This window comes from Alligator mississippiensis, chromosome 2 (genome assembly GCF_030867095.1).
Source record: "Alligator mississippiensis isolate rAllMis1 chromosome 2, rAllMis1, whole genome shotgun sequence".
Lineage (NCBI taxonomy): Eukaryota > Metazoa > Chordata > Crocodylia > Alligatoridae > Alligator > Alligator mississippiensis.
The window spans coordinates 238,810,277-238,833,472 of NC_081825.1; the positions used below are offsets into that span (position 1 = coordinate 238,810,277).

The 23,196-nt window shown below is 46.2% G+C and overlaps 2 protein-coding genes and 1 long non-coding RNA gene across 11 annotated transcripts in view; 1 reads left to right on the forward strand and 2 right to left on the reverse strand.

Moving 5' to 3' along the window:
* LOC102573324 (cytosolic phospholipase A2 delta) overlaps window positions 1-2,460 on the reverse strand; it is a 49,469-nt gene extending 47,009 nt beyond the window's left edge. Inside the window, exon 1 of one of the 2 annotated variants that reach the window (XM_019496488.2) lies at window positions 1,452-2,448. In XM_019496488.2, coding sequence (XP_019352033.1) covers window positions 1,452-1,556 — 105 coding nt within the window. In that variant the 5' untranslated portion in view covers window positions 1,557-2,448. Of the gene's footprint in view, window positions 1-1,451 lie in introns of both variants that reach the window. The other variant, XM_019496491.2, reaches the window with a different exon arrangement.
* Window positions 12-4,918, forward strand: LOC109285442 (uncharacterized). Of its 4 annotated transcripts, none has more exons than XR_002093181.2 (4): window positions 14-100; window positions 2,503-2,633; window positions 3,655-3,870; window positions 4,608-4,918. It is a non-coding gene; the product is annotated as an uncharacterized LOC109285442 (long non-coding RNA). The 4 variants fall into 4 exon arrangements; XR_002093179.2 differs by having other exon boundaries at window positions 24-113; XR_009460186.1 differs by lacking the exon at window positions 2,503-2,633 and having other exon boundaries at window positions 12-100.
* On the reverse strand, window positions 3,537-22,648 carry JMJD7 (jumonji domain containing 7). Of its 5 annotated transcripts, none has more exons than XR_009460185.1 (9): window positions 22,548-22,647; window positions 21,824-21,977; window positions 20,882-21,135; window positions 18,691-18,747; window positions 17,720-17,815; window positions 15,119-15,195; window positions 11,764-11,923; window positions 5,218-10,041; window positions 3,537-4,732 (listed from the first exon to the last, which is right to left on the reverse strand). XR_009460185.1 is itself a non-coding variant. In XM_019496494.2 (8 exons), exons 1-8 carry the CDS (start codon window positions 22,600-22,602, stop codon window positions 9,953-9,955), a joined length of 942 nt encoding a protein of 313 aa, XP_019352039.1. In that variant the 5' UTR covers window positions 22,603-22,647; the 3' UTR covers window positions 5,213-9,952. The 5 variants fall into 5 exon arrangements, 3 of the variants coding, with proteins under 3 accessions (XP_019352039.1, XP_059578954.1, XP_019352040.1); XR_002093177.2 differs by lacking the exon at window positions 3,537-4,732 and adding an exon at window positions 11,075-11,435 and having other exon boundaries at window positions 9,956-10,041; window positions 22,548-22,648; XM_019496494.2 differs by lacking the exon at window positions 3,537-4,732 and having other exon boundaries at window positions 5,213-10,041.
* Between the last annotated feature and the right edge of the window lie 548 nt (window positions 22,649-23,196).

The window sequence follows — 23,196 nt, forward strand, 5'->3', positions numbered from 1 at the left end:
TGTAGAAACTGTGTCACCATGCAGCCAAAAATGCAGAAGTCACGGGAGCCAGAAGGAGAGGACAAGTAAGATGGAGAATCCCTCTGTAGCTGGAGGATAGGTAAGATATTCAGGTAAGAGAATGGAATCCATTTTCTAGTCTCTGCTACAAGGACTGTCCATGCAGCTTACATTTAAAAAGATACATCTTATCTTACATCTTACAATGTAAATGATCAATGGATCACACACTTAGGCACCAGTTAGTTATTCTAAGTCAGGCAAGTCATAACTTGCCCTGGTAAAAGAGAGTCCAAACATACCATTTCCTAAGAGCAGGATACGAGATTGGATCACTTACTTTCAGTGTGAACAATCTTTTTCTCCAGAATAGCCTCGGAGATTAAGCATTTGCTGGTCCACAACCAAATTTGTCATCCCAATCACTCAGGAAACCTGGCTTCAGTAGTTTATTAAAGGAAGGAACACCACAGATCCTGGTTCTTAATTTAGATTTGTTTCTGGCTGTTTTGTCTGACTACAGCTCTAGAAGAGTGTTCCCTAACTGGGAAAAGTCGCTATCTAACCATCCATTTATACTGTTATTACCAACTTAATAGCTAAGAGTCTTATTAATTAATGAAATAGCTGCCACATTCTCTCTATCATAATAATGCATCACTGGTTAATTTTCTTTAGCCCAGCTGCACACTTTTTCTCAACTGCTTCTTATGTTTGCAGATAGGAACAGCTCGGAAAACACGATTTTAATTTTTGCATTGAATGCATAGATGAGTGAAGTATATGATTACACACTAGAATTAATGGTAGTGTAAGCTATAATAAACAAAGCTAGCTGTGTTAGTCTGAAGAAGGTACATCTCTATCTTGCCTTCTGCCTATAATAAACAGTAAGAATAGCTTCTAATAGTATCTTATATTTCTAAAGAGTCTTTTAGACTGAGCAGTCTCAAATCACTTCACAGATGGAAAGCCTCTTGCACAAATCTACGTACAGGAATCTTTATAACTGCAGTAGAATTCCACCCACCTATCGTTTGACAGATGCACGCATTACATCATTAAGTCCACTGAAGCCAGTGGAATTTACTGAGATATAGACCGGTGTAGCTGACAGCAGAGCTTAATCCACTTAAACACCCTAACTGAATTGTCTCTAACAACATTAATCATTTTTCTTGAAAAAAACTGAAAGTGATTATTATTGGAAAATACACACCCTCAAAGACTGAAAAACATCAGGGTCATCCTGCTGCTTCCCATTGCTAGCTGGCTAAATGCTTCCTTAGAGCACTCCATGAAACAAACACAAGATTCAGTTCTCGTGATCTCCTATTAGCAGCACATCTCAGAGGACCCAGAGTGCATTTTTTGAGATTTGCTACATAATTCCTGAATAGTCAGGTCTCTGTCAAATTTTAAACACAGGAAAACTTTATTAGTTTTCATACCTTAAGCATTGCAGTCTCTGTGATTGGCAGGATAGATGGGAAAGATGGCCCAATTCCAGGTGACACTTGATCAGCAAGAGCTATGGTGTGCTGGCCAACAGGCATGCCCACAGCTCGTCACTCACTGTTAAATACTGTGGTGCTGCATGACAGGTTTAATTCATGCAGACTCTGAGCTCCACCCTCTCTAACTCCTGCATTTCAAAAAGCATATTCCTTCAATGCATCTCTTATCCAAAAATGCCCACCCATAAGAACCTCAATCTGATGTGGTGGAGTTAAGGCAGGCTGGTGCCTTTGCTTCTTCCCTACCTGTCTGAGGGAAGAAGACAAACACCAGCATCAAACACTGAGCCTCTCAGATGGCAGGTGACCATTTCCATATTCATCAGGGTGAATCCCAACAGCGCCACTCTCTACTGAACTTGCAGAGATTTATAGCCAAAAGGCATGTCTACTTATCGGGAGGATACAAGCTCAGCACCACATGACATCTACTAAATATCACAGCTTCTGTTAAGTGATAGAAAATCTTCTGAGATGCTGCGAGCTCTGGTGTTTAAAGTTTTGGAGATAATCTGTACCAGCTTAAGAACAACGCAGTACTTCTGTGGCATTCAAGGAACAGGCTGCTCCTTCCTGTGCTCAGGGTGGAGTTAAGGCAGGCTGGTGCCTTTGCTTTATGCCCTAGAAAATTCCCAGCCAGTAAAATTCCTAATCTACCTTATGGATTCTTTATAAATGCCTCCTATGGCAAGTTTCTCTGCCTGTCTAGCTCAGCACTCAGGCTACTCAATATTCCTCTCCATGTTACGGACCCCTCCACCTTTTTGACCGCTATAAAAATCAGACCCTAGAGATAATTTCTGGTAATAGGTTGACGGTGCGGTATCTAGGACAGCTTATGAATGGGAGGGAGGTTGATGGTGATGGTGCGTTTGCCCACTGTGACAAGACTCAACACACAGCTCCTGAGTACTTGAAATATGAATTAGGGTACAGATGTGACATGATTACTATGGAGTAATTTATCCCAGATTTTACTCCACAGTACATTTACTACATGGGAAGGGACACATAAACAGCTTTCCCAAACTGACTGCCAGCAAGAGTGCATCTAGGATTTTGAAAAAGGAGTGAAGTCATGATCAAGCCCTTCACATCCATGGCTGAGAGAACATGGTAAGCACTGCTGCCTGACCAGTGACCACCCAGCTCAGGAACTGGGGCTGGGCAGTTCAGCTGCAGCTTGGCTGCCAGTTGTGCGTGCTATTAAAGTACCTGGAGATGAGACAGTTCGGAAGCCAGTTTACACAGAGCAAAAGGGTACCCTGAGATTGAACTGACTAGGGGAGCAGACACACAACTGGTATATTGGTGTAATGCCCCACTTTCTGAGGGGTACCTTTTCTGTAGAATGAAGTGGCTTATCCTGGTGTAAAGCTCTGTATTGTACATTTAGTGCACTTTTTATTATGAAGTATTCATTTACTCTGTACCAAACATATTGTTTGTCCACACCTCGTTACATAGCACAAGAAGCTGTAACTATAGCTTTGAGACTATAGCTTTTATAGCATCTGACAAAGCAAAACGTTGCTGACAGAAGCTTACATCTCTCTAAATTAGTCTATAAGGACCACTTTTTTTTCTTTTCCATTTGGCTGCTATACCTAGGTTCCATCATAATAAATTAGATATCAGAAATCTGACTTGCAACTAGCTGGGTCAAACCCATTCTTTGCAGTTTCAACTGGCTTTCTATTTGGTTGTACCTCCAACTCCCCACTCAGCCTTCCCTCTGCTACTCTCATTCCCCACCCCCCTTTTGTTTCTTTTTAGTTTATCTTCTCCATGCTCCCTCAAGAAAAAAACCACTGAATGTGCTTCTTGCCATCACCTTGTCCATTCTGCCTTTTATTATTGTATCTTATGTCTTGTCTATTTAGACTGTGAGCTCTTTGGAGCCAGGCATTTTGCTGGTATAATACCTAGCATGATGGAGTCCCGTTTGACAGGGTCAAAGGTACAGCTGTAATGCACATGACTAACAGCAATAAAGTAAAATGTGCTAAAGACCAAGGATCAAAGAGTGTGTTTTTTTTAATTTAATACTTTTACCTCCTAGAGATTTAAGTATAGTGTTAGTAAATTCCATCAAAATGATGACTGATGATCTTTTTTGTGTCATTCTTTCACACAGTGAGACAGAAACCAAAAGGAGAATTTAAATATTTACAATAAAAAGTTGCACACTCCATGTCAGGTGTCACAAGATGATGTCCTGCAGCTGAGATGCAGTTTAGCTGAACTACGCATGATCTTGCCAGATCCAGAAAACTCCTCCATAGTGTGTGTAAGCAGAGAATGCCTCCAGACATTGTGTACAGTCCCTGTGAGCTACAAGGCTCAGCTTATGGTAAGCGGACAGAGTGCTATCAGCGAGGGATGAGATATGAATGCACAAGTGCTTCATGTTTTTGGAGACTATTACTAGATTAAGTTCCTGGCTGTTGGAAGGTGCTAGTGGTAGCACCCATCCAAAACTCCCCATATTGCACTGTAGGATAGAGCTCCATCCCCTTCCCACCCACAAAAAAAAAAGCCATGGAAGACACTTACCCCTTAAATGACAAGGAACATCTGTTTATCCTAAGTGTCCCTTTAAACATCTTCCCTGCCCCCCACCCCCACACCATGTCCTTTCACTCTCTCCTAAATGCCCCTTGTAGCTCCCCATGTTTCCCTTTTACCAATCAAGCTCCCTACTCCACTGGCCAAATTCCTCCTTCCATTCCCATCTTCCTTTCTCACCTTTGCCTTGAAATGTCCCCCTGATCCCCTCCCCAGGGGTCCTCCTACTTACCTTTACAGTAGGCTGTGAAGAACAACTAGCTTACCTCAGAAATCATCTTCTCCAAACCACATTGCTGCACGCAGACAGGTGTAGGTTTTGTTTTACATGAGAGTCAGCTAACCAAGACATTGCTTACATTAGCCCATAGCTAAGCAAGCTGTTTGGGGAGAATAAAACATATCAACAAAAAGAAATAGGATGATGCACCTAGGAGTGACATATACCCTTCGGTGGATGTTCAGCATGGCATGAGCAGGAACAAGATTGGAAGGTGATACCGAGGTTTATTCATTTTTCAGATGAGAAGGTTACTGGGCTGCTTTAACTCGATGGACATTGGAGTTGAAACAGAATCTACAGGAAGCAGCAGACAAGCTACCAGGGGAGCAGTGAGTGCAGGACCTCCCAGTGTTGCAATGGGACACTGAAGAAAAAAACAGAACACTGTCACCTTTGCCCTGCAGTGACATCCTCTACATTGTTCTGATAGTTAGCTTGTGATGTGCTTGCTGCTTTCACAGACCCAAGGAAGGGCATTTTGTACCTGAAAGATTGTCTAATATTTCTCTCAACCATAAGTTGGTCCAATAAAAGATATTACCTCACCTCACCAATCTTGCATCTATTTAAGCCCTGCTAACAATGACAGGACTATCTCTGCACAAAGGGGCTCTGAAAATGGGACTCTAAGCAGAGTAGGGATATTATATAGGCTAGTGAAATTTGTTCATCTGGGGGCTCAAATTAATTTAAAATAAATGTTTTGTTTGAATGCCTCAGACTGTGTGTGACACAACAAATGGAGGTGCTCCCACAGAAGAATGAACATAGGAACAGATTTCATATACTGGAGCTGTAGCATTTAGTTCATAATATTCAGTAAAAGAATTACAAGATGTAATGATTTACCTTTCTCTAGCTGAAGGCAGTCATGCAGATAATGATGATGCTTTGTCCTTACACAAAATGTCATGTTCTCATCAAATTCTCAGTACATCGTATGCCCATGATGACCTTTTCATTTCCAGATTCTCTCTTTGATGTCAGAATCCTTGTTTTTTTAGGACACCAATTCTCAACCATACCACAATACCCTAGGGTGCCATAAGATACTTTTAAGGGTGCTGTGCAATATTGGCACCATTAGATGTGTAAATATCTACAAATGATTCACAACATAAACCCAGAGATTTCAAATAGGAATCTACAGTGACAAAAACAATTTTGACCTATTTGTGCTCTTTCCAAGTTCTTTTTCACAGAAGAATTGCTCTATTAGTTTTCTGTAGTCAAAAAAGGAGTGAAAGCTAAGAGCTGGCAGTCTCTGAGGGGTGCCTTGAGTATAAACAGGTTGATAACCACTGTTCTAGGTCCTGATAGTCTGGGGCTACTGGCAAAGATGACACACAATGAGCTGCTATGGCTGCCAGCCATGTATTAACATAATGCAATATGCAGACAAATGATATTCAGAAGCAGCCATGTCAGTAACCGGTTACAAACTGAACTTAAAGCAATAATAGAGAGGTGCTTGCATTTAGTTATGCTGGGACACTGTAGCTACAGCCTCCTACTGTCTTCATTTCCCTTGACATACACTATAGATAGATACCAGGTTGCCCTGCACCTCATCTGGACATAAACTTTTGGAGGATCCCAGAATTCATGACGTAAGTATAGATGAAGGGAAACACAAAGTTCTCCACTGCTTAAAACGCTCACGGCAAAAACTCTGAGGGAGCAGGTGCTCTGTTTTGAAGATGGGTTCAAGCAGGAGTAACTAGAAAAACCACTCAGCCCTCAAGGTTAGTGGTTAATGACCCACGTATCCAGCAATGAAAATTCAATAGCATCCCGAGTCAATGAAGTGGTGAAAAACTGCATTAAATACCAGGATCACTGTTTGGACATTTACAATAATGACTTAAGCCAGGGCTAACCAGCTGGCATCCTGTGGGCTGCATCTGGCCTTCCAGAGGTAAAAATACAGCCCCTGAGCTCCTAACCAACTAGTGGTCCCCCCAATGCCCTTGCTTCTGCAGTGGCTGGGTTCTCCAGGCTCTCCCTCCCTCCTCCAGCTTCTGCTTCTTGAGCACAGTCCTGGGGACAGTAAGCCTAGCAGCAGGAGGGCACTGCATGCATAGCAGAGGGAGATCCAGGCTGCCCACCAGGCAAGAGAGGGGTAAGTTTCCCCATGCGGTGTACACAGCCAGAAGGGAGGGTATACTGCTCATGCAGTGGAGAGAAGCAGGGCTGCTTGTGGAGGTGAAGTGAAGCTGGTAGGGGACCTGCACTGCCCTCAATGGCAAGAGAGGTGCTGGTTTGCTGCACAGCCAAAAGGGAGGCTGTGCCCCCCCCCCCAGCAGAGGAGAGCCAGGCTGCTCACACCACCTGCGAAACAAGAAGCAGGCTGTTCACCTTGCCTATGGGGCAAGGGGAAGGGAGTCAAATCTTTTCCAACATCCATGAAGTTGGGGGAAGCCAGACTACCTATGCAGCTCAGGGGGGGACTCCAGGCAGAGGCACCTGTGGGGTCTGTACCAAGAGGTCTGTGGCCTGAGGAGTGTGCACCCCCTCTCACTGGTCAGAAGTTGGACACCCCTGGCTTAAACATTTCATAGTTTACACTGTTCATTTCCACCTTCTACCACAGTTCATGTGCACATACTTTGTATTTTCTGGTGACCACAGACATTTCAGCCTGAAACAAACTGTACCTAAGTCAATCATTGATGTATGTAACGGAACTTGTACAAAATTTCATTTCTTGGGATAGAACCATCTTTGAGGTAGAGAAAAAAGCATCAGTGCACTTTATATCAGCTGCAGAGGTAGATACCTAGTCACAGGAGAACAGGGACCAGGGTTGAAACCAGAAGGGTAGAAATCTTATTATTGGAGTATATCACTGTCTTATATTCCATAAAGTCAATTCACCTTGCTGCCATGTTTGTCCCAATGCTGCGCAGAGGTGGGCGAATACACTAGGATTTCATCTCAAAAAACTTTCATTCATGCCTTCATCAGCTTAAAGTTGTGACCCTGAGAGCTGCTGAGCACATGCAACTCCCACTGGTTTTATTATTTGGCAATAAGCAACTCTCAGGATCAGATCCTAATGCACAGTAAAAATGAGATGAGAGATTAGTAGTATGCAAATGACACCACAAAACCAACTGGCCATGATGGGCACCTTCCATTCAATAGAGGCTTCATCCAGTGGCATGCTGGCAGGATGTAGGCAGATTACACAGCGCCTGCAACCATATACTTGAAACTCTAGCGTTATCTATAAAGCATATATCCATTCTAGAATATATATCATATTTATATTCTAGGGATTTTATTTTTTTATTTTAGTTATTTGTGCATGTACACATGGGAGTGGAGGGGAGAGAGAGAGAGAGGGCGCACACGCACCTGAAACAAATGGAGCCAAATTAGAAAAAAAGATCCAAGCCCTTTCTCCTTCCAAACTCCAGAGAAGTTTGGATTTGACTCTCAAATGATCTGGAACCTCATGGCTTGGGATCCTCCATAAAGGTAGAATGACTACAACAGGCCTGAATTCCAGGCTACCTGAGGTTCTATACTAGTTATGAATCTGAGCGCTGTCTTGAATCCATCTCTCATTTTCAGTAAATGCTCAGCAAGAACTAGAAGTAAAGACATGTTTAAGCTCACAATTCATTTGTTTCGCTTGAAAGATTAAAACAAAGATTAAAGGATTTCTTTTCCAGCCTCGCAGTATGTAAAAATCAGCTGCTGCCAATATGCCCCTGATAACAATTGTATGTACCTTTGAAGACTGGTGATGTTATTCAAAAATTGAAAGTGTCACGTGTTATTAATAAGCATGTTGCTTGCTACATCTTTTGAACAGTCTATATATTTAGTACAGTCGGGCTCAATAATACAAGCGTAAGTACTTTGACTACATTTTACGCAAGTCATCATTTAAGTGCCTAAGGGTACCTACAGAGATGCTAGTTCTCGCTCTAATTAGAACGCTCCAGCATCACCTCACCGTCATGTATATTAAGCCCCCCACACATTTCAAAATGACCACGGGGCACTTTATCTCAACCTCATCTAACGAACTCGTGGCCATTTTGAAACACACAAGGGTTTAATACACATGATGGTGAGCCATTTTAATTAGAGCGGCTGTCCAGGAACTGCTAATTAAAGCAGCCCCCACCCCCAAGCACATGTCTAGGCAGCCTTTGTCTACAGCAGTTAATTCACATTGCTTGCCTGATCATGCATTTCAAAGGTTTTAAGTAAATAGGAATTTATGATCATCTACCCCAGCTGATATAACATAGCATCACAGTTTCCTTACCAAACCTAAAGATCGGGGGTTGGAAACCTATAGCTCATGGGCCAAGATCCAGCCAGGTAAGAGACTGGACTGGGCTCATGAAGGTCTGTTTCAATCTATGTTAAACTAACAACCTGCCAATCTCCAGCTGCTGCCTAGCCTACTGATCTAGCCTATCTTCTGTACTCCAGATTTTATTAAATGGTAGACTGATCCCTTGGTGCTGCTCCAACTTTCCCTGCTCTCTGTGGAAGGCTGTTCTCCCCCCCACTCCCCCGCTGCAACCACTACTTATCATCATCACCCTAAAAGCCACTTCAAATCCTCATTCACCACACTTTTTAGCAGCACATTTTTCAGGAGAGACTGCATTGAGGGGGGCAGCAAGAAAGCTGAGCCTTCTACACAAAGCAGAAACAGCTGAAGCAGCAGCCAAGGGACTCGCAGCCCAAGGCAGTAGCTGAGTCAGAAGCCATGGGCCCCATTAGTAAAAGGCTGCCTATTCATGCCATGCTTTGGCAAATGGGATTTTCTGTTGGTGGGGCCAGATGGAATTTGAGTCTCACAGTTAAGTCACTGCTGAGGAAACTGAAAGGTATAGCTATAAAAATAACTGAAGAAACATCCTCCCTCTTACACCCCCACTACCCAGCACAATGCCTGGCAATCTGGACGATGAAGTGTATATGGCAACACTGAAAACAATCACAATTAGCCCATGATTTTCTCTCAGACCCACTTCCATCTCTCACGTAGGGTTTCTAACAAAAATATAAATAAGCTGCAGACTGACTTGTTTACAACACTATTTCAAAGCATTAGGTACCACCCCTGAAAACAAGAAGCAGTGTTGTCTTGTAATGAACCTAAGTCCTGGGCCAATTCCATTATTTATACCAGAGCTTTTTTTCCTTCGTTATTCTGCCAGTTACCAAATAGATCTCTTGGGTACCACTCTGTGTATTTTCTGTAGACTTTATAAAAGGGAGAAGGTTTGCATTTGGGAGTTTCCAAAACCTGGACTAGGTCTGTTAAAATTTTGTTTCACTTGTGAAACCTGAGGCAAATTGCAAAGGCTTAAAAATGAGGTCAAGTATTCTCTTGTCAAAACACAAAATGTAACCAACTGGCCTGAAATTTCACCAAACTTCTGTATGATGCCATTTCCAAAGGCAAACAACACAGTCATCCATTTTTTTATAGACATTTGCTGAGGGTAATTCACGTTCCGTTCTTCTGACTCAAGCACAATATTACCCCAGGAACAGGAGTCTATTATATCAGACAGAAAAGTTATGAGCCCCAAGTCTCCTTTCTCTGTTACACCAGTTTCACAGCTTCTGAGAGAGAATCTAGTAGTTGATAATAGCTGTACTTCAGGTCATATTCCATGTCATACCAGTAATTCACTAGAGAGAAAAGAAAAATGGAAATTGTTGCAGTTTGGTTTAAGAAATGCTTTATGGACATGTTTGTACACAGATTTAGAGGGCTATATTAGCATAGGTACATCTTTGGCTTTCCCAGATTAGAGGCAGGAAAAGTATTTAGATCTACTATAATCTAGACTAACACTACCAAATTCATTTAAATGTACTACCAAATCTAGATATGAGCCTCCTTCCTGCCATATTTAGTGAATTACAGATAAATGAACCCTCTTCCCTACATGGACCACCAGAAAGCGTCCAAATTTGGACTCATTTTTTTATTATTTTAATTTGGGCCACAATTTACCTGTAATGCGCTAGCTATCTAAAAAAGGAGGCAAGACAAACACATTGTGAAAGCTTCAGTGGTTTTTGGTGACTGATGAAAGTTTGCTCCTAGCATCCATTAGCTCAAACTCAAAAAATATGCCTTCATCCTATACATGTGAGGCACAATTACAGTGCATTTCATGGATAAGAGGCTACGTGTACATACTGAATTCTCCAACAGAGTTACTAGACAGGGCAGAAGGAAACTGTCAAAGCAGTCCAACCTTTTCTCAGGCTAGTGATCCTCAATTTTTTTAGACTCAAGGCATCCCTTGCAAAATGCCAGCTCTTAGCTTTCACTCATGTTTTGACAACAGAAAAATAATAGAGCAAAATTTCTGTTGCACAGAACTCAGAAAGATACCCTTAAAAGGTTTCAAAGTACCTGTGCCTCCCCCTGGTTGAAAATCACTGCCTTAGACCAGGGATGTCAAAGATACAGACAGTGGAATCCTATCATCTGGCCCATGATACTGCCTGTGAACCTTGGACTGGACTCACATGCAGCACACACTGACCCCAGCCCCACGTGCTGCCCATGGCCATTGGGGCCAGGCAGGGATGGACACTGCAGGCAGTGTACAGGGTTGGTCTGTGGACCCATAAACTGGCCCTGGGGCCTTCATCTGGCCCACAGGGCCTGGTAAGTTTGATACCCATCTTAGACTATGCCTATATTTACCTGATTTGCCAGCAGAAAGTTCTGGTGGCAGTCAGCAGCCACCACCACCAAGCTGCCTGAGCACATGGAGACCTGCGCACTTCTGGTCCCTCCACACAGTTCCATGATGGTAACTACATCACCAGAGCATAAAGCTGTCCTCTGGGAAGGCACCAGCTGGTGAATGGACCATAGTAGCCAGCTGAAGCTGCAGGACTGTCTCCATGCCCTGGTGGGCAGCAACAGAAGCTTCACTCCACTCATCAGAAGTGGAGTAACTCTGGCCGAAGAGTGGGGTGCTCTGCTGCCTCAGAGGGGCTGAGTGTGCACGGACTCAAAGTTTTGAAGTTTTGCCAGGAAGACTTGATAGCATACAGCAGACCTATAGTGAGACCCAAATGGCTAGAATGCTGGCCCTGGAAGCCAGAAATACTAATTTATAATTCAGAAATACTAATGTATAGCTCAACTGTCTTTTCGACCATGGAAAGTACAGTACTAAAACAAATGCTTCCAATATTTGCAATGCTGTATTTCACTTTTTTAACCAGCTGATATTTAATATACATTAGAATGGAGAAAAAGAATCTATTTAAAAAGGATCTTTCGCCCCAACCTGATCTTGCTCAAGAAAATGAATGGCATCTCAGGCATGTCTAGTAGGAGCTATTACAGACTACAAGTCTCTTTGGCACAAATGCTCTTCTTACCTGCTATACAGCCATGTGACTGCTGAACATGATGGAACCAGAGCGAAGGGAGGTACAACATTTCACCAGCTTTTACTATGCAATGCAAAGGCTTTGCCTGGGCATACTCTGGGTATCGTTTCAGATCTGGATTTAAAGGATCCACTGGAATCCATGGTACCTACGTGGAGAAGAATATTTAAAGTACATGGTGAGATTTGACAAGGCAGGATCCACACCCAAAAAATGAAGTTGATAAATAAAATATACCCTAACCTAACAAAATATCATATGTAGCTGTGAACCCTATAAAATCATATTATTGCATCAAAATGCTTCTTTCTAAAAGACTAGATCAAGGGATCCACCATCATCTGTATTCTGTGGAAACCATTTTGGACATAGTGGTAGTAGAGGTGACACAACAGGTAGTGAATTCAGGAGAGAAATGGACAGAAAGGAAGAGTTTTCTTGGAGAATTCCTAAATGAAGTAATATAGGTTCCACTACTGGTAGGTAAACTGAGTTTATGTCACTTAACATTTGTTGAAATATGTTTCCAAGCCAAAATGGAGTAACTATAACCAGTCTTTCCCTCCTTAGCCTTTTGTTTCATTAGGTCCAAGAATGCGTTGTAAGCTGTGTGAAAATATATAACTCTTTTCACTACAGTACTTTACTAGCTCCTAGTCTTGAATGTACTTATTCCAGACGCATCCCAGGAATTAAGGAAATACTATTATTCTAATGTTATACAAGAGCAACTGATGTACAAAGGAACTGAGCTGTCTGAAATGACACAGGATGTTTGCAGAGAAACTGCAAATAGAACCCAGGCCTCCCGAATCTCAGATCAACATCCTAAGGCAGGGGTGGGCAAAATACGGCCTGTGGGCCGAATCCGGCCCACGAGGTCATTCTATCCAGCCCACAGGGCCCCTAAAAAAATTTAGAAAATTAATATTTATCTGTCTTTGGTTCCTGTCAAAAATGACCCAGGGGACTCCAGTGGGCTCATGCAATAGCAGGGCCCACCCAGCCTCATCCCCCCAGCTGGAAGCCCCAGCAGGGGATTCTGGCCTGGGAACATGTGGTTCCCTGGCTGCACCCAGGACAGGAAACTCAGGTGGGGAGCAGAGGAGGACCCTGGGCAGGGAAGGAGCCTGGGGAAAAGCAGCCCCTTGCCCGCCCCGTGGTTGGCGGTCCCTGCTGCAGCTGCTGGCAGCCTGTGAGGAGCTGTCCTGAGCAGGCACAGGCAGCCCCACACAGGCTGTGACCGGCTCCAGCATGGGGTGCCAGCCATGGGGCAGGGAAGGGGCCACTTTTCCCCAGGCTCAGTATGAGCTTGTAACCCACCCCCGCAGCCAGCCTGGGCCCCATGCCAGCTCCAGGCTCGCCCATCAGGGCTGTGCTGTGGCAGCAGCAGCTGCAGCCCCCTCACTTGCCGCGCCAGGCAGTGTTTCCTGCTTCTGCTGCCTGCCTGGAGCTCATGCGTTGACTAGTCCAGAGGAGGTGGTGGCGGCAAACACTGCCCGGCATGGCAAGCGGGGGGGCTGCTTTCCTCCATGCCAAGCAGCTGCTGCCACTGTGGTGCAGCCCCGACAGGCGAGCCCAGAGCCGGGGCGGGACCCAAACTGGCAGCGGGGTCGGGTTACAAGCTAGTGCTAAGCCTGGGGAAAAGCAGCCCCTTGCCCACCCCATGGCCAGCACCCCATGCTGCAGTCGCTCACAGCCTGCATGGGGCTGCCTGTGCCTGCTCAGGACAGCCCCGCGCAGGATGCAAGCGGCTGCAGCAGGGAGTGCTGGCCACAGGGCAGAGGAGGGGCCATTTTTTCCCGTGCTCAGCACCAGCTCCTTTCCTGCTGGTGAGCAGGGGTTCAGGGCTGCACACTGCCCCCCGCCTGTACCGCGGGGCTGGGGGGCACTGGGAGCAAGCGGGTGCACAGGGCCCACATTGGTGTCCCAGGCGCCAGTGCCGGCAGGGCCCAGAACAGGGTGTCAGGAGCGCGGGGTCCCAGCTGGCAGGGGCTCTATGGAGCCAGGTTAGCTCCCCACTCTCCCTGCTGGTGTAGCCCAGCTCTACAAACCCCTGCCAGCCTGCACCCCCTCTGGGCCACACCAGTGCTGGCCCTGAGATATTGGTTCCAAGACATGGGGACATTGGTCCCAAGATGGTGACCAGGGGGTGGGGCACCTGTCAAGGGGCGGGGCTACCCATGCAGCCCTTGACAGCTTGCCAAAACTGGGTAAGCAGCCCTCCACCCAAAATAATTGCCCACCCCTACCCTAAGCACTGGCCAATCTTTCTTCTTCTCCTCACAGTAAGAAACATGCTGTTGCATTATTCACAAGGTGCGCCTACTTTAAAACACTAAGTACAAACAATACATTCTACTACTAATAAGAAAGCATACTTTGTTCATCACAGTTTTATTGCACTAGAAGGTACTGTTCTGGGTTGAGACTCATTCCTGGTCAGAGGTCTAGCTCAGGGTCTACACAGAGCAATGCATTTCATCCTTAATGGAATCAGTTCCTTTACTAAGAATTCACTTTAAAAAATGTTGCTGGATCCATTTCAGAGTGATGCACACAAAACAGCGTATTCTTTTAACATCTAATAACTTCAGGGATTCCCAGTGTGCAGTAATCCCCAATGGGACTACATGACACACTATACTACAGAGCTGACTAATTAACTCCACAGTAAAGCATCACTGTCTACACGTACGGCACTATTAGGCTGCAATAAACTAATTAACCCCTCTGTAGAACAGTACTGCCTGATACAAGTACTATTCTACAGCAGACTAGTTACATGCAGCAAAAGATACATGTAGATGGGATGGGGCTGGCTGGGGCATGAACGTGATACAGCTACAGTGCAGGGGCTGCCTGCCAACTAGCCCTGCCCTGTAGCACCCTTGTGCCCTAGCCAGCTCCTCTGCAACATGTTGAGCTGGATCGAAGCAGTGCCGGGCCAGCAGGCTGACCCCTGGGGCCCCTTGCCAGCTGGGGCTGCTCTGCCCTGGTTCAGCGTGCTATGATTCCAGGAACATGTGCAAACACTGCATCTGGGAGTAATAAAATCCAATGCGAACTGAACCAGAGATTATTGCTATGTGCTAATCGTATGTGCAGATACAGCCAATATCTCTTAAAATATCCTCCTTAGAAACAGGATGTACTTCCAAAAAAATAAAATCCTGAACGTAGCCTTCTTTAATCCTATTTTTTGTGAAGAGTGGATCCACCATCTAGCCATAGGTTCAATTTCAGAGTAGTGGTGCAGTATGCGAAACTCCTTTTCATTCATTTATTTAAACTTGCAGAATTAGAAACTGATAATGCTCTGTAATACAGATACTGTACATACCTTGTCCACAGCCTCTTTATCTACAACCTTAAATGAGCCATTTTCTGATATGTGGTACGTTGCTGGGAGGTAGAATTCTGGAAGCACAGGGCACAAAGAGATAAATGCCAGCCATCTTAATTTCACATAAAGACATCTAGTAGCAGTGGGTGACACTTTCACTATTAGACAAACATCACCAGCTCCAGTTCTCTTCCTCTACTTCTTTCCCCTTGTTCAGTATTGTGGCAAAGGAATGAAGAACTGACATAACATTTGAAAAAATGAACAATGCCTTCCCTTATTCTTCCAAATGAGTTATTTTTCCCCTTCTTCAAAACGCACACAACCTTTCTTTCATGATCCCACTCTTTGTGTTCTAGTATCTCATCTTCCTTGTCCAAGTCACAAATTCTTCCTTTACTTACCCAGCATTGTATTCTGTCTTCACAGCTTCAGTCATTTTCCAAGACAGGCCTCAGAATTAATGACTTATGGCTAATCTTTCATTTCTAGATGCATCCTACTTGATTTATCATATGTGGACACCCTTAGTTACTCTGCTTTCACTGCTTTGGCACTTACGGCTTTCTAATACTGCATTCCAGCAGTTTCCTTTCCATTAACCTCATCTTCAAAATTCAAGACTTGTCCTATTACTAGGTCCTAAAACTGCAGCCTTAGCAATAGCGTGTTTTACAGAAAGTAAACCACATGATATGAGTTTCCAAGTAGCAAACAGTGTAAGCACAATATGATTAAAAAGGCAATATAAAAATCACACACTGAAGTCAGCATAGGAACATAGGACTGGAAAGAGGTCCTGGGTCATCAAATCCAGTCCTCTGTGTTATAGGCAACTGTTAACCAAACAACATCCCCCCCCGCCCCCCGATCACTAACTCAAAGTAAAAATTGCCACTTCAAATCCTAATACACAACTACAGGGAGCTACACATAAAACGGCAAGGACACCCTACAGCACAGGGGTGGGCAAGTATTTTGGCTGGAGGGCCACTAATGAGTTTTGGTGTGCTCTCAAGGGCCACTCCTTTCTCACTTTCCTCTCCCCATCCCCACACTGCCTGGAAGTGCAGCATGCCCCAATCCTCACCCTGCCCAGAGCTGCAGCACACCCCAATCCCCACCCCGCCTAGAACCTGGTGGCTGCATCTGCAGCTTACACCAGCACCCACACAGTGTGGTGGAAGCAGCCCTGGGCAGACACCAGTGTCAGCTGTGGATGCAGTCAGCGCATTCCGGGTGGAGATCGGGGCATCCCCGCCCCACCCAGAACCACAGCATGTCCCGATCCCCACCCCACCCAGAACTGCAGCATGTCCCGATCCCCACCCCACCCAGAACCTGCTGGCTGGGAAGGGGGGGAGGGGGGGGGCGGGGAGGGGCGAGGGGGGCGGGCAGGCAGGCCGGCCAAAGGGAGACATTACAGTGATAGAAAACAAGGTAGAAAAGATGCTGTCTATGAAAAAGAAAATAGTTGGAAATCAGGAAAATAGGAATGAAAGAAACTTTAATTTTTCCCCCTGCTTTCTTCCCCCTCCCTTACCTGCTTTACCTTTTGTCTTTCTAATTTCTACCTAATTTATATCCTCACTGACATCCTGCCACACTTTTAGCTTCTCTCATCCCTTGGAGTCTCAGAACAGCAGAGACTCCTTATGCTTGAAGAAGGGTGACTGCACCTGAAAGCTTGCCAAGAACTTTTTTCCAACTACTCAGTTGGTCTAATAAAAGATATCACATCTACCCAAAGAAGTATGCCTGCCTATGTCCTTAGACCAACATGGCTACAACCAAAAACCCAGCTTTCCCCTACCTAAAATTCACCTCACAAGTGTATTTGTAAAGAGCAAGCAAATTCTGTCTGTCACTATTTTGCTAAATTAAACAAGGCAAGCTCCTTTAATCTTCTTCCATAAGAGGACTCCATTCCTTTGATCATCTTAGTGGGTCTTTTTTGACTTGTTCCAGTTTAAGTTCATCCTTTTAACCACCACACACAGTATTCTAAATGGGGTCTTACCAATGCCTTGTATGATAGAATTAGTACCTCTTTGTCTGTAGTCTATATATGCTATCTAACATACTTAAGATTGCGATAGCCTTTTTCACAGCTGCGTTGCACTGGTGATGTTAGTGCGTATATGTTACCAAAGAAAATACACAAATACTAACTGGAAATGTGTACACTGTCCATCCTGTATAATAAGGGTACCAGAGATATGGCCCTCAATGCTGCCTGCTGCAAAGCAGCACACACTGGAAGCAGCCCTATGCACTGCATGCAGTATATGGAGGCCATCTGGCATGGGCTGCACATGGCACAGGGCCAGTCTGGGGGTGCACGGCATGCAGCACTGTCCTGGACCAGCCCTGTACATTGAATCTGGGACCAGTCCAGATAGAGCCCATAAACCAGCTTCATGTGCCATATCTAGCATGTAAGGCCAAACCAGCATGGGCAACACATGCAGTGCATGGCCCAGACCTGTGCTACATGCTATATGTACCGTGCATCCCAGACTGACCCCACGCACACCCTATTTTCCTTTGTCACATATACAAACTTACATGGATACGCACGCATACTAAATCGCATACCATATGGGATGAGGGGACGATCACTGGGTGGATGCAGTAGAAAGTGCTTCTCTCCAGAGATCACACAGTACAAGTTCTCATAGTGATCTTTATGTACTAAAATTGAGAAAAAGAAGATATGGAAAGAGAAAGGGGGGAGTGGGGGGGAAGTTGATTAGCATTGTTTCTTCTTCTACAACTCAACCTGTAGCAAACCGAAAATGTCATGTCTTGTCTTTAGTGGGTGTTTTCCTTCTCTTCTAGCTGAAGGAAAAGGAAAACAACAACAACAACATTTCATATATGTATGAACATTTCACTTTTCATTCATAAGTATTCCATATCATTTTACCTACAATAAACAGACAGTAACACAAAGATACAGTCACTTCTGGGATGGAGGTTGGAAGCCAAATGGCATAAAACAGACTGATCAACAGTTTGAGGGCAGGGGGAATTTGGGATTTATAGTACCAATTCATCCATTCCTGCTGTTATGCACTCAACCATACAGAAAGTAGATGGCAATCTCAGACCACTGATTTAATGAATCCAGTGCCTACCTTAACAAAGGGCATTTGTCAGTAACTGAAAATTCAGAGGAAGAGGAAAATACCCATATTGCTATTAATTGTGCAATATTCTACATGACAGAGGAAATTCTTCTCGATTGTTACAGTGATTAGCTGGCACCGTACATGAGAGTGAAATACAAATACTTCACTTCAAGCCAATGTCTAAGACATAGAGGAGAGAAACCCCCAGTACCCTACCTGGAACAACACAAGGAACATACATGTAGGACTACAGCAGTTAGAGGCTGAGGAGGGGTAGGTGAAGAGAAAGGTCATCACAAAATGGGGAGGTTCTATTTTAACCTCCTATCAGAACAAATGGGTGATGCCTACCCATCCTGTTATGCCCTCAAAAAAGTGTGTCAAAATCTGGACTGAGAGCACGTGAAAGACCAGACAGCACCATTTAATACGCACAGGATGTCACAGCACCAGACTCCCCAAGCCAGAAATTCACAGCATCAGGCTTTTTTCCTGCAGAGAGAGAAGAGGTAAGAACTTACAAAAGAAACAATACAATACAATAGAATTGAACTATTACATTTAAAGAATCTGAAAAGAACTTCCTGCCAACTCTGTTTGCATCTATCCTCCATCACCCTCAGTAAAAATGTCAGTCTTTATTGCTAATAACCTGAATACAACTGTGACCTCCTTCCAGAATTAGGTCTACTGCACTAACCCATTAGACCTGTTAATGGAACACTATTCATATTCATCCCTACAGATAATGACCATAGCCATAACTTTCACTTCCTGGAGACTTGGATATAAAAGCCCTAGCTCAAATCACAAACTTCTGTACATCTATGTACCTTAATTTCAAAGGGACTGCGACATTCCCATTGACAGGAGGAATTTACATCACTATCAGGCCAGTCATGCAAATTCAGCAATCCATTACTGCAGGAGTGTTAAACTCAGCCAGCCCCACAGGGCCAGTCTGCAGACCAGGTTGGGTCCACAGACCAACTCCATACACCAGAGCAAGGACTCAGGGCCAGCCCAGCATGGAAGCTCATTCAGTGTATGCCCTGGACCACCACTGCCAGCTGCATGTAGTGTGCACAGGCACTAGTCAGGGGCTCACTTATAGAGCCAGCATGGGGTGTGCCTGCATGAAGTATCCACACCAGACTGGCTCTGCACACTGGCTCTGGTGTGTGGGGCCAGTCTGTGGGCCTGATCCGGACCAGCCAAGGAGCCAGCATACAGGGCCAGTCTGGCAGGGTGCCCCCCATGCAGTGCCCCAACTCGGCTTTGTGCACCAATTTCCACGCTGGGTCCAGCATCATATGCTACATGTAGCACATGTCAGCCCTGGTCCAGAGATCATGCTACACACAGCTAGCACGCCAGCAGAGGGCATGTGTTACACGAGGCACCCATGCTGGACCAGCCCTGCGTAGCATGCAGGGATGGTCTGTAGGCCTGATCTAGCCCTGGAGCTAGCATGGAAGGCTGGTTGGTACAGACACCATATGTAGTTCATGCCAGAACAGCTCTGCAAGGGGCCAGCATGTGCCACATGTGGTGCACAGGGTCAGTCCGAGACTGACGGGCTGGATCTCAGGGCTTCATAGGTCAGATCCAGCTAGCAGGCCCCATCCTTGTTAGTTATGTAGTAATGCAGGAATGTCACTTATAACATCCCAAGGGGCACTGGCTGGATGAGCAGAGCACAGACAGTCCATGGGCCAGCTCCAGCTCATGGAGCCACATCTGTGAGCTATATCCAGTCTACAAAACAACTTTGTGCGCTATGTCTGGGGTCACACACTGGGCCTGACCCCACGTGATGGCTCTGGCTGGGGACCTGTGCTGTGTGTCACATCCAGGGCCACAAACTAATCTCCCATGCTGGGTCTCAAACCTGCATACCAGGTCCAATCCTGTGCACCATATCCAGGGCTGCACACCATGTCTGGTCATGGACAGACCCCATAGGCTGGCCTAATCCAACCATGCCATCTGGCCTGTGGGGCTCCCCATAGGTCAAAAAATTTAGCAACACAGGAGCAGTGGAAGCACTAATTGCTACGTGTCTCCCAGAGCCATGGAAAATAATACTGCTACCACTCCCAACTGCCAAATTTCCAGATGTGTGGAGAGCCCCACAGGCCCGTGGTGCCACTGCTCTAGGCTGTTGTCCAACGTATGCACCCAACATAAAGAATTGATGTGGCTAGAATCATGTCTTGCTACCTTTGACTCCCTTTGCTCATATGACTAGTTACCAATTTACAGATAGGTTACAGGGGCCATAAGTCCAAAGCAGGACTCAAACTCATGCTTCAGGAACCACGGTAGGACACCTTAAATGCTCTAATGGTCTCAAAAAAGTCACAACCTACCTATTACCAATTCAGTTTCATACAGGGTACATGAGATCAGAACAGGAGACAGCCAGCATTTTGCCCACTATATAGACAAAAGTTCTGTAGACTACTATAACAGCTAAGTCCAAAATGCATGTAGGGCAATAATTTTGGAGCAGGCCAAATCAAAAGGCCAGGTTAAACTATTGTGTAAACACTCCTTCTTGAGATAAGCCGCAGTAATCAAAAATATAACAAACAATATTTAGCATATTTGTTTTTTTCCTTACCTAGTGTCTCACTCATCCACGGTATGTCAGGCTCCACATCACCCAAGAGCTCAGGGAACTCCTCAGTTAGGTTTGAACACTGCTTCTGCACATAGAAGACACCAGGCGATGTCACTTTCTTCTCCACGATGTCCAAGAAGCTGCTGAAAGGCATGTGTCGCTCTTCTGGCATAACAAACCGGTCTTGATAAACTGCATCGGCATAACCATTTGGTGTTACAGCCACACTCACCGCCTTGGAGCCCATTACCTCTCTGCAAAATATATCCAAGGTTCACAGCCATGCGAGGACCCATGGCGAGCAAACATGTCAGATCTCAGCAGCAATTTTTCAAAACAGCAATCTGCTGTTTGGATGCACCCAGAACCCTTCTCTCTTGGCTATCAGAACATTTCTAGCCATTTACGTACTGCACCTCGCTGTGTACCTTTAACAGGACTTGCATGCGGTTATTTTAATAATCCTAACCACAGCTCTCCAGGCCTGTTCACACAGCACTACCAACACTGCTGCCACAGACAGCCCCATCGCAACTTAGAGGATGAAATTCTAACATGTTTACTGCTCGTATGTCACTGTTACATGGTGTGCAGTATGGGCCACTTGGTGCTGAAGGGGTAATGGGGACAAGGTCAGTGCCTTATCTACTGTAGTCTTGATCAGGCCACTCCGCACGTTTTTCCCTTCTCCTGTTGGTCTCCCTTACTTCTCTCCACACAAATGAAATCTTCCACTTCCCTGAATGAACCCCCTCAAGGTACCACAACACAGCAGCTCAGGGGAGCTGCACCTGAATGCCAGGCCTTTGCACAAGGGTATCCTAAGAGAAGGACTTCAGGCATGCCCCCAGCCTAACCAATATAAACAAACAGAAAAACAGCTCTCTCCTAAGGGTCCAAGTAATTAACCAGCTACAGGCTACTTTCAAAAGCAACTCCTACCTGAGATAGGGCAGCGTCCACTTCTTCAGAGCTGGCCAGTGATCGAAGGCGTTGTGAATGATGCAGGGCCTGTTTGGACATACCCATTCCCGGTGAAACTCCAGAGGAGACAGTGGGCTCTCAAGGTAGGGCACAGACTCTGCCAGGCTCAGCTCTGCCAGACAAATTCAAATCAATTTTACTGAACTGCAACCAGCTCAGGGCCCCTGCAGCCAGTTAAAACTACTTTTCCCAAGGAGTCTTGCCACGTGGAAGACCAGTTAGAAACTTTCTCCGGGGGATTGAAGGCCATGGAGAACTAAAGCAAAGGGAATCGCTCCCAGGCTCTGGCAGGGTCTCTGCAACTCAAACCCTACGTACTGACAGAGTGAGCTGCACAGGCAACCTCTGCACAGCCAGCCTCGCTCTCTGAACCCACTGCTCTTCGCCTCCCCAGGACGAGGACTTAGAGACAGACGCTGCCAACGAGCATCATCAGTGCTGGGCTCCTACAGCCTAGGCACCTGAAGTAGCCCGCTCATCTGCAGTGTCCAGCAGCTTTAATGGCGGTGAGTGAAGCACGGGCAGGGGGTCTAACTGTGGGCATCCAAGCACGGAAACCTCAGCCTTCGCTGCTGGGATGGTCTCTGCTGATACCTCGCTGCTGCCAGGGGGCAGCCTGGCGCTACTCGCTGCCTGTGAAAACGTGTGACGTCCCTGCAGCCGCCCGCGCACCCGCTCTCACCCCGCGCCTCCGCCGGGAACCCCGCCAGGCACCGCCGCGCCGCCGCGCCGGCCATGCCGGCGACAGGCTGCCTCGGGCGCGCGGTGCGTACGCGCGCGTCATGTCTAGATGTGTGTGCGCATGTGCGTGCGCATGTGCATGCGTATGCAAGACGTACGCAGTGGTGCCCCGGGGCCCCGACGCGGACCAGCGGCCCGTGTGGGTGTGGGTGGACGGGCGGGCGGCGGGCCTGGCGCGCCCCTCGGGGAAGCACCGGCCTCGAGGCATGGCACGTGGCGCTGCACGAGACCGCCGCGCTCTGCTCACGGCGGGATCCTCTCCCCCCAGCCCGCCTCAGCAGCAGCTGTCTGCCCCACTCGCGGAAGCCTTTGGGAAGGAGCCCGGCCCGGCCGGCGCCACACGTGGCATCACTCTGACAAGGCGGAGCAGCAGGAAAGCGGCTTGTGCTCCAGGCTGGCTTGCCCTCCCTGCCACCCAGGGTGGTAGGGGCTGGCCCCCTACTCGAAGCTTTTAGCCGCTCACCCGCTCCAGGCAGAAAGCACTGCGGCCCCACAAGGTGCGTTCTTACCACCAGCGATCGCAGACCGCACTCGGGTTATCCGCCAGCACTGCAGCGCACTGCTACAGCTGAAGGCCCCTCAGCCCATTG